Source organism: Elgaria multicarinata, chromosome 18 (genome assembly GCF_023053635.1).
Source record: "Elgaria multicarinata webbii isolate HBS135686 ecotype San Diego chromosome 18, rElgMul1.1.pri, whole genome shotgun sequence".
NCBI classification, from domain to species: domain Eukaryota; kingdom Metazoa; phylum Chordata; class Lepidosauria; order Squamata; family Anguidae; genus Elgaria; species Elgaria multicarinata.
Window position 1 is genome coordinate 21,434,418 of NC_086188.1, and position 14,478 is coordinate 21,448,895.

The 14,478-nt window shown below is 47.0% G+C and overlaps 2 protein-coding genes across 4 annotated transcripts in view; both read right to left on the bottom strand.

Moving 5' to 3' along the window:
- The window catches only part of CABIN1 (calcineurin binding protein 1), a 190,071-nt gene extending 180,680 nt beyond the window's left edge, over positions 1-9,391 (bottom strand). For 2 of the 3 annotated variants that reach the window (XM_063143985.1, XM_063143984.1), the window contains exons 1-3: positions 9,291-9,391; positions 8,043-8,104; positions 5,424-5,516 (exon numbers count right to left, since the gene is read on the bottom strand). In XM_063143985.1, coding sequence (XP_063000055.1) covers positions 5,424-5,516; positions 8,043-8,045 — 96 coding nt within the window. In that variant the 5' untranslated portion in view covers positions 8,046-8,104; positions 9,291-9,391. Of the gene's footprint in view, positions 1-2,351; positions 2,403-5,423; positions 5,517-8,042; positions 8,105-9,290 lie in introns of those variants that run through there. The other variant, XM_063143986.1, reaches the window with a different exon arrangement.
- Positions 9,392-12,267: 2,876 nt separating this feature from the next.
- On the bottom strand, positions 12,268-14,378 carry LOC134410458 (D-dopachrome decarboxylase-like). The gene is made up of 3 exons (XM_063143731.1): positions 14,224-14,378; positions 13,845-14,020; positions 12,268-13,476 (listed from the first exon to the last, which is right to left on the bottom strand). The coding sequence occupies exons 1-3, from the start codon at positions 14,329-14,331 to the stop codon at positions 13,404-13,406; spliced, it is 357 nt and encodes a 118-aa protein (XP_062999801.1). The 5' UTR covers positions 14,332-14,378; the 3' UTR covers positions 12,268-13,403.
- Positions 14,379-14,478: the final 100 nt, after the last annotated feature.

Consider the following 14,478-nt stretch of genomic DNA (forward strand, 5'->3'; position numbering starts at 1 on the left):
GAATAGCCATCTTGACCCAGACTAGTGCCCCTTCACCCAGGCCTAAAGGCCCTGATAAATAAAGAATAGCTGACACTAACCACAAACTGTTCCATTAGCAAATTTCACGTAATGGGCAAAATCACCAGATGCCTGGCACTGGACTGATTAAGGATTCACTGACAACACTCCTAAATCTTGCTGAGAATGGGGAAATTGAGTGTGCCACCATGTTCTAATCTCTGTACAAGTGTCAAACCACATTCTGGGTGTATATCCAAGATATTGTACCAATGTAACTGAAAAACCTATATAAAGGAAATGCTTGACCCTACTTCCTTGTCAAAATCTGCTTGAGCAAGAGCTATCAGTTATTTTGACCATTTTGCAAAATAAAGCTGAACTTTTATTACGCTCTATCTCGTCTCCTGCTTCGCTTTCTGGAGGGTAATCAGGCCCTCAGTCCTCTAGAAAGAACTCGAATTCGCATTTTTGCAACAAATGGCACCCCAGATGGGACGTTTCTAGACCACCCCAGGATCGAACAGCAAGACCCAGTATCGGCAGTCTCAGTGAAGCATGCGCCGGACCTGCTTGTTCTTCTGTGTAACCCGTCACTGCGACACCAGAAAACATGAGCTGGGATACCTTGGGAGGTTAAAAGATATCCTCTGAGAACCAGGAACGAGAGCGAGCTTGGGAACTTGGTCTGCGTGGGACGCCACATACATAGGAATAAGTATTGCATTACTTCTGGACTTGGTTTGTTGGTCTTGGTTTGGTTTTGGAAAAGGGTTTAATCATGGGCAGTAGTCTTTCAAGGAACAGGTGTCCAACCTCTCTGGAATGCATGCTTAAGCATGGAATGCATGCTTAAGAACAAATATGATTATGGGAGAGAGGGAATGCGAAAAGATGAAATGCAACGTTTGTGTGAGCGTGAATGGACTCATGTAGTCTCGGACTGGCCATCCGAGAGTACATGGGATTTGAGTATAATAAGTAAAATGCACATGTATGTAACCAAAGGTGAACATTGAGATCAGTTGCCTTTGCATCGATATTTGGCAGTATAGCACTATGTCCAGACCCATGCGGATAAGGGATTGTATGAAAACATGTAAGGTCATGAGGGCGAGCTCAGAAGGGAAACCCCGAGCCTACAAGGGATGTCCCATGGTTTTGCCAGAATCTGAACCCACCGAAAGCATGCTTGAAATAACCCCCGAAGAGACTAGAACAAGCCCAGAGAAACCAGGCGCACAGGCACCAACAAAGAGGTCCTTCGGTGTCCACTTTAACTGTCAGCCTGACACCACCCTCTGCCCAAGCCCGGGCCATTAACCTTAGCCCTGGGCCTCCCCCCAAGTATGAAGAGGAACTTGGCGAAAGCAAAGATGTCTCAGGAGTCAACCACACCGCTCTGGTCCAGGAAGACTCCTTGTCCCAAGACACAATTGGTCATAGGGAATGGCAACCCACAGAGATGGAAACTAACCTTCGTGCTAAGGCCAGCCTACAGGCTCCACTCCGTGAAGTAGTCACAGCAGATGGGGTTCCTGCATTTGTGTATGTCCCCTTTTACCACCTCCGACTTGTACAAATGGAAAAAACAGACTCCTTCCTTTAATGAAGACCCAGAGAGAATGAAGAAAAAAAGTTGACAAAAAGATTAAACAGCAAGTGAACCTCATGGCAGTGGCCATGAGAGGAAATCAGAGAAAATAGTGGGATCAAAGGGGGGTGCACCCGAAGAGGACTCCCCTTGATAAGGATCAGTGTGCCTATTGTAAGAAAAGGACACTGGAAGTGGGATTGTGAGGAGCATAAGAAGAAAGAGCAGGAGAAAGAAGAATAGGGGCCCCCTAGAGTGACGAAGGCAGAAAAGGAAGAAAGCGATTGATGAGGACCAAGATCTAAGGCTTCCACCCTGCAAGTACAAAACACTTGTAAAATATCCCTTGGTAAATTTAGAGGTGGAAGGCAGAAAATCCCTGCCCTGGTGGATACGAGAACAACATCCCCCGGCTTGCTTAAGGGCGGAGGCTGCAACTTCCCTATTAGTTGAAGAATTCCAGAAGTTAGTTATGGGACTAGACATGGAAGTTGTAGTCCCACACGGGGTACCCCAAATCCTGGGCAGTGAAGGAGAAAAACTGTTAAACCTGTCCAGACAGTCCAGATATGAGATCTTTCTCCTGACAAATCCAGGACTGACTTTCAAAAGAGTAGCAGCTTTAAACCCTGCCACCCTCTTACCAACCCCTAACCCAGAGGGAAGTCCAGCACATGATTGCCTTACCGTTCTGACCCAAACAACCTTAGTCCAAGACCTTGGAGATGAGGCGCTAGAGGAGCCTGGTGTTACCTACTATGTGGACGGGTCCAGCTCAGTAGAGAATGGCAAGCGATATACAGGGTGTGCAGTAGCGACATTGGAAAAAGTGGTCCGGTCAGAACAGCTGCCAATGGGTGCTATGGAAAGAAAGAGGTTTCATAACCTCAGTGGGTCAGAAAATAGCTAACGGAGAACAAATTTTGGACTTGCTAGAGGCTTTAACTTTGCCAAAGAAAGTGGTAGTCATGCATGTTAGAGCGCAAGGAAAGGCTGCAGATGAGCGAGCTAAGAGGAAACCAGAAAGCAGACCTAGCCTCCAAGCAAGCAGCTAGAGATGGGGAAAAGGGTACTGTTTGCCTCAGAACCAAGCCCCTCCCCTGGATATGACCCTGATGAAAGAGAATTTGCAGTAGAATGTAAGGCTATCCTCACAGAAGGAGGATAGTGGGTAGTGCCAAGAAGAAAAATCATTGTCCCTTGGACATTGCTAATCCCTAACCAAAGAAGGGCTAGCAACCTGGAAGTAGACAAAAGAAATGAATAAGGCTTTCCATGATCTTAAAACTTCCCTGGCTTCTCCACCTGCGTTGGCACTTCCAGACCATCGCAAACCATATAGATTGTATGTGCATGAAGCAAGAGGGGTAGCTTGACCCAGTTGCTTGAGGACAGCCAGCATGCCTCCGAGCAGTTGCAGCTACTGCAACCCTAGCTGAAGAAGCACAGAAGCTGACCATAGGAGGAGGGATGGAAGGGATAGTTCCCCATGGAGTACCCCAGATCTTGGGCTGCGAAAGCAACAAAATACTGAACCCAGCCAGGCAATCTAAGTACGAGATCTTCCTACTCTCAGACCAGAATCTCACCTTCCGCCAAGTCTCCTCTCTTAATCCAGCCACCTTGCTACCAGCACCAGGCACCACATGATTGCCTAGCAGTCCTGAATGAGATTACCCTGGTTTGAAAAGACTTGGCAGATGTGCCCCTTCTAGATGCAGATTTAACCGTGTATGTGGATGGTTCCAGCTATAAAGAATAAGGGAAAAGATGTACTGGTTATGCAGTGGTAATCCTGGACCGTGTGATGTGGAAAGAGAAACTTCCTAGCCACTTCTCTGCGCAAGCAGCCGAGTTAATTGTCCTCACCAGGTCCCTGAAGTTGAAAAGATGAACAGAACCCTGAAGACTTTACTGACTAAAATCTGTTCTGAAACAAAGCTTAAATGGACTCAAGCCCTACCCCTAGTCCTGTCCCAGGTTAAGTGCATGCCCTGAAAGGGAATTAAATTGTCACCATTTGAATTATTGCATGGGTTTCCCCACCCCCACCCCCGAGTTCTCCCGCCTGGCTGTAGGTATTCTATAAATGTAAACAGTGGGAATGTCTGCCTATATGAACATATAACTGCCCTCCAGTCTGTTTTGTCTTCCTTACAGCAATACGTGGCTCCCTTCCAGAGGCTTCCACTGGATGTCCCAGTGCACCCATACCAACCCGGAGACCTAGTCCTAATTTAGAAGTGGAAAAAGGAACCTATGAGGGAGAACTGGACTGGACCCTTTCAGGTTTTGCTCACTACACACGCAGCAGTCAAGGTCAAAAGCAGTGATAGATGGACACATTACTCCCGAGTAAAGATATTTCATCAGACTCTGTCTGACGCCTTTCCGGAAGCAGGCTAAGGCACAGGTGAAGAAACCAGCAAGTGGACCAGCACTCCTTTAGATGGACTAAAACTGTGCAGGAAATGACCTTGGCGTAGCACAATTAATAGTATTCATAGTCAGAAAAGGAATTTCCCTGTTTATTCTGTGGGGCTTCAGAGCTCTGATACATAAGAATTACGTCAAACCCTTCTTCTGTAGCTACATACACCAAGGTGTTATATGTAGCTGGCATAGTTTCATGCTTACGAGAAATGTGTTGGAACAGTATCAGCGACCCCCACATGTATACCCTCCGGCACCCAGAAAGTAGGTGGAAGTGGAGGACAGTCATCACCTCGGATATCTACCAAGAGCCTCTACACTTCCTTTATAACAGGAAACTTTGGATCCCTGTCAAAGGGACCCAACTCCAATGGGCACCGGAACTAGACCTCCACCCTCTCTATTCCTTTCTATGGCCAGAGAAACCCTGCCCAAACAACCCCACATTCTGGATATGTCCCAAATGCTCAAAGCAGTCATTGGCCAAAAGTTTTAATATCTTGGAGCCTTAAGGGGGGATTGCTAGGTAAACTGGCCATTTCAGTAGAAACCATTGTGCCTTTTTACTCTCTCTCTCTCTCTCTCTCTCTCTGTGGAACCTCTTTGCTTTTCGCCTCATAACCTTTCACATAGTTTTACTGGTCCTGCCAAGCTTGCATACAAGAACAGCCATCTTGACCCAGACTAGTGCCCCTTCACCCAGCCCCAAAGGCCCTGATAATTAAAGAATAGCTGACTTCACATAATGGGCAAAATCACCAGATGCCTGGCACTGGACTGATTAAGGATTCGCTGACAACACTCCTAAATCTTGCTGAGAATGGGGAAATTGAGTGTGCCACCATGTTCTAATCTCTGTACAAGTGTCAAACAACATTCTGGGCGTATATCCAAGATATTGTACCAATGTAACTGAAAAACCTATATAAAGGAAATGTTTGACCCTACTTCCTTGTCAAAATCTGCTTGAGCAAGAGCTATCAGTTATTTTGACCATTTTGCAAAATAAAGCTGAACTTGTATTACGCTCCATCTCGTCTCCTGCTTCACTTTCTGGAGGGTAATCAGGCCCTCAGTCCTCTAGAAAGAACTCGAACTTGCATTTTTGCAACACTAGTAATACATAATCCCAAAAATTCCAAAAGTGGGCACTAAAGTGGAGGGCAAAGGGGTACAGGTCAGTTTTCTGGGGGGAGATTATATCTTATAGTATATGTCACCAGATCCTGCTTTCACTTCTTCCAGGAAAAGCTCCTGATTTCTTCCCTGTGCCATGCAATGGGGTGGCTTACAAACCTTTATTTCCTGTTAAAATCCAAACTGGCCCATACAGTCTACATTACCAGAATGAGTCAAGAGTTTAGAGTCAAACAAAATAGAACTGGTCTTTGCTTACTTGTGCCTCCTTTGTTTGAGTTTTGTGACTTTTAAAGGTCCCTTCATGATCATCTTCAATAGTGGAACTGGCATTCAGTGCTGCAATCCTAATCTAGAAAAGAGACCAAAAAACAACAACCCAGCAGTCAGCATGGATTGAGACAAACCTTTTGTATTATTATTATTATTATTAGTAGTAGTAGTAGTAGTAGTAGTAGTATCCCGCCTTTTGCCCAATACTGGGCCTCAAGGCAGCCTTACAAAATTTAAAACATACATTTTAAAACCTATGAAAAGAAATACCCTGTTTCCCCGAAAATAAGAGTGTCTTATATTAATTTTTGCTCCCAAAGATGCGCTAGGTCTTATTTTCAGGGGATGTCTTATTTTTCCATGAAGAAGAATACGGTACACATTTATTGTTGAACAAAAAAAAAGGTCTTATTTTTGGGGGGATGCCTTATATTACAGCGAGAGGCAAAACTGGAAGTATGTCTTATTTTCGGGGGATGTCTTACTTTCGGGGAAACAGGGTATACAAAACTACAATATTAAAACATTAAACATTTAAAATACACAACAATTTTACAAGTCCTTAACATAGATGGAGGCTCAAATTATTCACCAAAGGCCTGCCGGAACAAAGAAGGTTTTGCCTGATTCCAAAAGCACATCAAGGAGGAAGCCAGCCTAGCTTCCCCAGGAAGAGAGTTCCAGAGCACTGGAGCAGCCACCGAGAAATCCCTCTCCCATGTCCCCAACAGGCATGCCTGTGAAGATGGTGGGACTGAAAGAAGGGCTTCCCCAGATCTCAAAGCACGGGCAGGCTCATGAGGGAAAATATGATCTTTCAGATAACCTGGACCCTAGCCATGTAGAGCTTTATAGGCCATAACCAACACTTTGAGTTGTGCCCCAAAACAGACTGGAAGCCAGTGGAGATGTTTTAACAGGGGAGTTGTATGCTCCCTGTAACCAGTCCCAGTCAACCATCTGGCTGCAGCTCTTTGAACCAGCTGGAGTTTCTGAACACTCTTTAAAGGCAGCCCCACATAGAGCGCATTACAGAATCCAATTGGGATGTAACTAAGGCATGTGTCACCGTGCAGCTGGTGCACTATCTTTAACTGTGCAAATGCACTCCTGGCCACTGCCGAAACCTAAGCATCCAGGCTCAGGGCTGAATCCAGAAGTACACCCAAGCTGTGGACCTGTGTCTTCAGGGGGAGTGTAACCTCATCCAGCACAAGTTGAATCCCTATTCCCTGATCTGCCTTTTGACTGACCAGGATCACCTCTGTCTTGTCTGGATTAAGCTTCAATTTGTTTGCCCTCATCCAATCCAATACTGCCAACAGACACTGGTTTAGCACAGAAACAGCTTCCTTGGAATTGAGTGGAAAGGAATAGTACAGTAGGGGGTCATCAGCGTATTGGTGGCACCGCACCCCACAACTCCAGATAACCTCTCCCAACTGTTTCATGTATATGTTAAATAGCATGGGGGACAAAACAGTCCTGAGGGACTCCACAGGCCAACGGCCAAGGATTCAAACAGGTGTCCCACAGCACCACCTTCTGGGCTGCCCCTCCAGGAAGGAATGGAGCCACTGTAAAACAGTGCCTCCCACTCCCATCCCAGCAAGGTGGCCCAGAAGGATACCATGGTCGATGGTATTGAATGCCGCTGACAGGTCCAGCAGAACCAACATGGACACACTCCTTCTGTCCAGTTCCCGGCGAAGATCATCCACCAAGGTGACCAAAGCTGTTTCTGTCCCATAACCAGGCCTGAACCCAGATTGAAATGGATCTAACTAATCCGTCTCATGCACAAATCCCTGGAGTTGGGAGGCCACCACACGCTCCAATACCTTGCCCAAAAATGGGATGTTGGGAGACTGGCTGGTAGTTATCCAATACAGTGGGGGTCAAGGAGGGCTTTTTCAATGTGGGTCTTACCACTGCCTCCTTCAAGCAGGCTGGCACCCTGCCTTGGCGAAGGGAGGCCACCTACCCACTTGGCCAGTCCTCTGGCTGCTTTTATAAACCAGAAAGGGCAAGGATCTAGTATACATGTGGTGGCTCTCACCAATCCAAGGACCCTGTCCACATCATCGGACTGTACAAGTCCGAAAGGTATCCAATAATACTGGAGAAGCAGGTGCCAAAGTTACATCCACTGGGTCTGTATCAACAATAGCATCCAAGTCAGAGCAGGTCTGAGCGATTTATTATAAAATGATCTCTCGCTTAAGTCCCAGAATGTTAGCAATTCCCCCCTTAATATACCCATTTACAAACAGTGGGGGGGGGGGAAGTATGCCAATAAGCATTGCATAAGGAAGGGAGCCAGAGGAAGCTACTTGTACCTTGACAAGAAGAACTGAAGCTGTTTGGATTACAGGTAAAATTCCTGGAGTTATTAATTTCTCAAGGACAGTTAAACACACACAAAAATACTTTAAACAAACACCAACATTTGACAGAGAATTCTCTGGGCCAATGTAAGGGGAAAGAGAAAACATATCGGAGGATCAAACCAAAAACATGTATTCAGAAAGCAGCATTCCAGCTTCTACAGAGACCTGCAACAACAGCATTTTTTAAATAAGCATGGAGTCAACAGCTACCTTACCATGTTTGGGGAGATTCAGGATTGTCATTCACTACCTCTGTAAACTCAGATCATGTAGGAATCTAAGGAGCAAAATTAAAAGTTACAAAATACATATAGTATTATTTATCAATCAATTAGAATACCCCATCTTACAATGGAGCATAGGAGGATCACATTCACGTTTACAGAATGTTGATGTATCTCCAAGAAACTTCCCAAACTAACAGTATTAAATCTGGACCAGCAGCAACAGAATTTAATTGGATGGATTTATGCAGCTGCCTTGGGAACTGGACAATCCAGAGCAAGTTTCAAAGTGCGCGAAGCCAGTAGAAATGAGGTCAAGATTATGAATCTGGCCATATTCTCAGAGTAAGTTTTGTTCCTTTCCCATCATGTAAACAAATGAATTCTGCATATTTGGCACTCCATTCAGTGCCATAAAAACTGAAGACCAATGACGTGAATTTTGCAGAAAATTTGCATCAGATAATTTGCATCAGATTTTTTTTGATGCCCTAGAAAGTGAACTAATTTAGTATGTTTATTTTATTTGTTTAATAGTAAACAAAGCTTTAAAAAGTCCCCCCGTGTTAATGTTTTGCCCCAATTTAAAACAAGTACTTGACCTGAAATATTTGAGGGGGGGATTAAAGCACACAATGTGGTTTGGATATTATATTATATTATATTATGTAGATTTTCCTGGAATATTTGTAAAAAGAATAACCTTATATTGTTTAAATTTAAAGGGGGGGAATTATGACAAAAACTGTTGACTCACTAATAAAGAACTGTGGATGATATGCTGACGACTCATCTGTTTCAACTGCACTCACTGACTCTCAGAAAGACCTTCATGCAAGGGGTGGGGGGACCCACTTGGCCCCATCCATTGGCCAGAGGAGCTGCAGCTCTAGAGAACTCGCATTATCCAGCTCTACCAGGAGCTGCAACTCACAGTTCCCTGGGAGGGGCGTACTCTGGCCCCATCCGAAAGACCTGGAAAGGTCACTGGAAAGGGAGATCAGCATGGCAAGCAAGGGGGAGACCAACCTGGCCCGAAACATCGGCCAGAGAAGGAACAGATGCAGGGAGCTTGTTTCGCTCTTCCCTGCCGGAAGGAATACCTGTAAAAGCTTTGAAACTAAGAGCTGGTGCCTGAATTTTGCGGTTTTTTCTCCCCCCCCCTTCATACCTTTTATATTGTGTCTTATTATTAAACTGTGTAGGTGGCTCTGAGAGCCTTTTAAAACACACACACACCAAAGAATGGAGTTAAAAGGGCCGCCTCTATCCCAGGGCTGGCTGCCTGCCCCTCCCCGTTCGACTGGGGGCGCGGAGAGAGGGTTTCTTCGGCAGGCACAGCGGAGGGGTTCTGACGGCCAGACTGACCCACCGAGAGGCTGCCCCGAAGAGATTACAACACGCCAGAGAGCCTCCGCGCGGCACCTAAGAGACTCGTCCGGGGCTTCTGGCCTGTGCCTCGTCGTCCCTCAGGTGCGCCTGGCGAAGGCGAGGCCGCAACGAAGGCGCTGGTCCGTAAGGGCCGCCAGGCCCCTCGCCGCCGCCTTCACTGCCACAGCCCCGGGCCCCTCCTGCTGCTGCTGCTGCGAGGCCTCTTGACAGCCGGGCGGGCGTGAGCTACTCGGCGTCCACAGGACCGGCAAGCAGCCCCCAAGGCAGGCAGAAGGCGTGGCCGGACTCTCTCCTTTCACGCCGACCGACACTGGCAGGCGAAGAGGCAGCGTCGGAGCAAAGCGGCGCCTCATTGGTCGACATCGGTTGCCCAATACGGCAACGGGATGTTGCGCTCGCTCGCGGCGATGACCGGACTGAGGCTGCGTCGTCCCCTTTCCCGCCAAAACGGCCGCCTGAGACCCAAGAGTATTAGAATAGCAGACTGGCCAAACTACCGCCTGCCTGTGGGCCTAATTACTTCCTTTCCTTTGATGCCGTTTTCTACTCCCCCCCTCTCTCTCGGGGGGGGGGGGGGCGCAAATCGAAGAAGCCAACAAAGGAGCTCACGGGCAGTGGGCAGGTGGGAGTCGCCCTGCCAATACAAATGCCATTCCCGTTCGCCCCATATTAGCAGTGGGGAGGTTACAGCGCTGCAATTTCAGCCGCAGCATTTCCTCTTAGGAAACCCTGCCTCGAGTGAAAGGCTGGGGCTGAAATTGACCACAGCACCAATCCAGGCTGGCGGGGGGGGGACCTTTCCTCTGCCGCCTCTCGTTGCCACCCAAATAGAATTCCTTGTTTTTTATCCATCCGTGGGAAAGCAGCGGGGAGGGGGGGAGCAGCAGTCAGATACCGCCCCCCCCCTATACAACCCCATAGTTGTGGTTAGTATTGGGGCCAGTATTTCGTGCTTAGAACACCAAAGAGTATGTTTTCTTTCCAAGACGCAAAGTAGCTAACGTCCTTAAAAAAGCCCCCATATAGCATATCTTCAGGAAACAGGCATCCAAGGAGGAACAGCTACTTCAATGGTCCTGGTATCGTAAGCATTTTTCAGCACCTGACCCTTCCACATCTTGGAGGATCACAGTTATGTTAGCTAGCCATTTAAACATTAAACTAGAATCATCAGTCATAGACCATCTAGGCAGATATTTTTGTCGAGGGCCCTAATATAAAGCAAAGCACTAGGTAAGTTTAGGGGTCAGAAAGTGCTATTAGGAGATTTGACTTAATCTTAGGTTTTAGCTAGACCTAAGGGTTATCCCAGGGTCATCCCTGCCTGATCCCTGGATCCCCTGTGTGTCATTTAGATGCACAGGGATGAGTCTAGGACGATCCCAGGATAAACCTTAGGTCTAGCTAAGGCCCAAGTCTAGTTATGTGCTACCAAATTGAAAAATGTTGCGAAAGCATAGTTTTGCTTCACAAAAACCCAGGATTGTGAGATTACACGTTTTATTCTCAAGAACATAAAATACAGTCACTTATCGACTACATTTTAGCAACTACTGATATTAAGAACATCATAGTTTATGCTCTGTGTGAAGAAGTGCTTCCTTTTATCTGTCCTGAATCTCCTACCAATCAGCTTCACTGGGTTCTAGTATTATGGTAAAGGAAGAAACCTGTCTCCCTATACATTTTCCACACCATGTATAATTTTATAAGATTGTTGATTCAATTGGCTGATGCATTTATTGGAATACAGGTAATCTCTAACCGGGCATGAGCTGCGTCCACTGTACTGAAAGCAATGCAGTTCCTTAGATCCTCTACATGGAGAACTAATGTTCTGTTGCTGCAGAATCAACTTATATGGGAAACAGTACAAAGAGAATCAACAAATTATTTTAAAGAAAATGTAACACCAGAGATATAACTTTCAACAATATGGGATGCCATGAAAGCCTATAACACAGGGGCATTTTATAAGGAGATTTCAAAAATTAAAAATGAAAGAAAACAATTATAGAACCAGCTAAGAATTCTTGAAGCTAAACATTAACAAGGGTTACCTTCTCTTTATATAGCAAATTGAAAACAATTATAAAAAACATAATCATCTTGAATTTACTTCTTAGAAGAATTTTTGTGAACCGCCCAGAGAGCTCCAGCTATTGGGCGGTATAGAAATGCAATAAATAGAAGTAAAGAAATTATAACAAAGGAAACAGGTCTCTTTTGTAATCAATTAGAGAAATCGGGTGCAAAACAAACTACAAGTTAGATCAGCAGGGCCTCAGGTTACAATTGGAAGCTATGAACAGCCGTGACATACAGTCTTTCGTCCGCTTTTACATAATGTAGAGCAACTCCCTTTGGTTAATGCACTCCGTGACGTAGTTGCAAAGGGAACTGGTGCCAATGGTCCCTTGGACAACTTGATTAGGGACCTCCCTTGCACAACCAGCCTTTTGGAACCCTTCACAAGTTGAGACTACTCTTCTCACCTAGCATGACCCTGGGATCTAGTATTTCTAACTACTACTACTACTCTTACTCCAAGTTCTGGCATCCCCAAGGATGAAGAGGACCTTGGCTGGCTACTATCCAGCTGATGAGCTTGCATCTCTGGGACTATTGGCCTCCTGCATCCTTTAGCACTTAATCCGACCTTCTGCCTCCTCCCTCTCTGATTCAGTATCACCAATGTCTTTTGGAGGTGCCTCGTGCTGTGCCCAATACCTATGAATAGTAAGTGCTCTTAAAAACATGTGGTTTAATAGATAGCGATTTTTTGAGGATAAACCAGATACCATTAAAACAAAAACAAAACGCCTAAGAAGAAATTGTTCCTTTTATTTTTAAAAGTGTAATGGGAAATTTGTTGCAAGAGAAGAAAAGTTACTGGAGGAATTTAAGAACTATTATATTAAATTGTGTTCTTCAGATAACCCAAAATAAATACAGTCATTTCTTCAGCATTTAAAACTACCTAAATTATTAGAAGAGGATAAAGAAATGTTGGGGAAACCTATACAAGAGGAATATACAACAAATGCAATTATTTGCAGATGATGTGACAATTGTCATTAGTAATCCTGAAATGTCACTTCAAGAAATTCAAATGAAAATAAGCAACTATGGTAAAATTTCAGGTGTTAAAGGTAACTATGAAAAAACAGAAATCTTGTGTACAAATATGGATGGCCAAATACAAAATCATCTTAGCAAGATATCTCAATTTGCATAGGTTACTAGGGCATGAAAATATTTAGGCAGAAAACTATGCATGAAACTACACATGCCTGGCTAAAAGACACCATTTCTCAGTTATGAAGCAAATTAAATATTCATAGGAATCTTTCTGCCTTTCTGGTTTTGGGAGGTTTTGCTGCTGTCAAAATGGCATTGCTCCCAAAATTTAAACTTCTGGTTTCATTCCATTCCTATTTACATCCCATGCAACGGCTTTTAAAAAATAGCAAAAAGTAATTAGTGAGTTTGTTTTTTAAAAAAATCCCCGATGTAATAATATAAAAAACAGAAATAAAGAAAAACGGGGACTAGGGGTTCCAAATTTAAATTTCTATTATGAAGCATTTCAGTTACACTAGTTAATATGTTTATATTGTCTGGCAGATTTTCATTTGATAGGAATGAAATGTACAGATATACAGAGTTTTCCTATTATTAAGATCAGGTAATTCTGACTGTATTATAAACTTCTACATGAGATCAGAAATGCTTTCACCCTTGAAATTTTTGCTGTATGGAGCTATGAACAAAACTATTGGCGCCTGTAGCATGCCTTTTTAATGCCCTTTATGTTTCATCCAGCTTTTAATGACAACCACATTACGGATTGGAAGGGGAAAGGGCAGAGTTGCTTTTAGTGCATGAGTCACAGTAGGCTTGTGGCTGCCGGTGCCGGTGCTCCACGGGAGTTCGCTTCGCGGACTGACTCTGCACGCCTCACAAGAAAGTCATGACGGTCCCATTCTTGCCGATCTGCCACGATTCCAGGGGATAGAACCGAATGAGGATCCTTTGTGGGGGAAAGGGAAAGGAGACGTTTTCCAGGCGGCGGTGGCGGCGCCTCTCCGCGGCCAGCTCTCCCGCCTCCCGTCAGCCAGCTTCCCTCCTCCAGCAGCCTAGCAAGGAGGCGCCTCTTGCTCGCGTTGCCTCCCGGCTTCTGGGGCCGTTTCGTGGGGTTGCTTGTTGCCAAGGTCTTCGGGAGGCAACGGGCCTACACTATGGAGGAGCGCGCCCATTCCCGGGCCCCTCGCAGCCGCTCCTCACCCGGCCGTCCCAATAAGAGGGCGTCGCGGGGCGCCTTGCGGCGAGGCTACGCGCACAGGGCTGGCCGCGTTGGCGCAGGGCACCGCCCGCCGGTCCGCCCGCCGTCCCACTCGCCTGTCGGCGCCGAGCGCCAGCTCCCGCGTGAGGAAGTCGAAAAGGCGCGCGCTGTGCGCCCTGTTCTGCTCGGCCGAGCCCACCACGCCGATGGAGGAGACGATCAGCTGGGCGCAGGGCGCGGCCGAGCCGCCCAGCACCATCTGCAGCTCGCTCTTCACCGTCACGCTCACCCGCTGCCGAGAGAGCGCGGCCCGCGCGTCAGCACCGCAGGCGCCCCGCAGCCCCCCACCCCACCCCACGCCCCGAGGGGCGGCAAGGACGGCGCCAAAGGGGCCCGGAGGAGCCGGGCGCGGCGCACAGCCGCTCCCCTCAGAAGCAGGCCAGACGACGGCGGATGGCTCCGGCGGCAGGCCTAGCCGCCGAGGCCCCAGCTCACCTCCTCGGGCTTGCCCAGAGCGGCCGCCACCTCCGAGCACAGCTTGGCCGGCAGGTCGCTGGAGAGGCGCGCGGCCGGCAGGCTCGTCTCCAGCTCCACGAAGGGCATCTCGGCGCCTGCTCTGCCACCCGACGTGGGCTGCGCGGGGACCTGGCGCCTCCTTCGCCAGGAGGGGCGGTGCTGGCGCAGGTGCTCCTAGCCGGCCTGGCGTGGTCGGAGCGGGAGGAGAGTCCCGCCCCGGCCGAGGGGAAGCCG

What these genes read in the sequence shown, in the direction of transcription:
- LOC134410458 (XM_063143731.1), bottom strand. Translation starts at nt 14,331, where the DNA reads ATGCCCTTCGTGGAGCTGGAGACGAGCCTGCCGGCCGCGCGCCTCTCC. An exon ending in CTCTGGGCAAGCCCGAGGAG is followed by an intron (nt 14,021 to 14,223) that starts GTGAGCTGGGGC and finishes CTCTCTCGGCAG; the next exon opens with CGGGTGAGCGTGACGGTGAA. An exon ending in CTGGCGCTCGGCGCCGACAG is followed by an intron (nt 13,477 to 13,844) that starts GCGAGTGGGACG and finishes TCCCCCACAAAG; the next exon opens with GATCCTCATTCGGTTCTATC.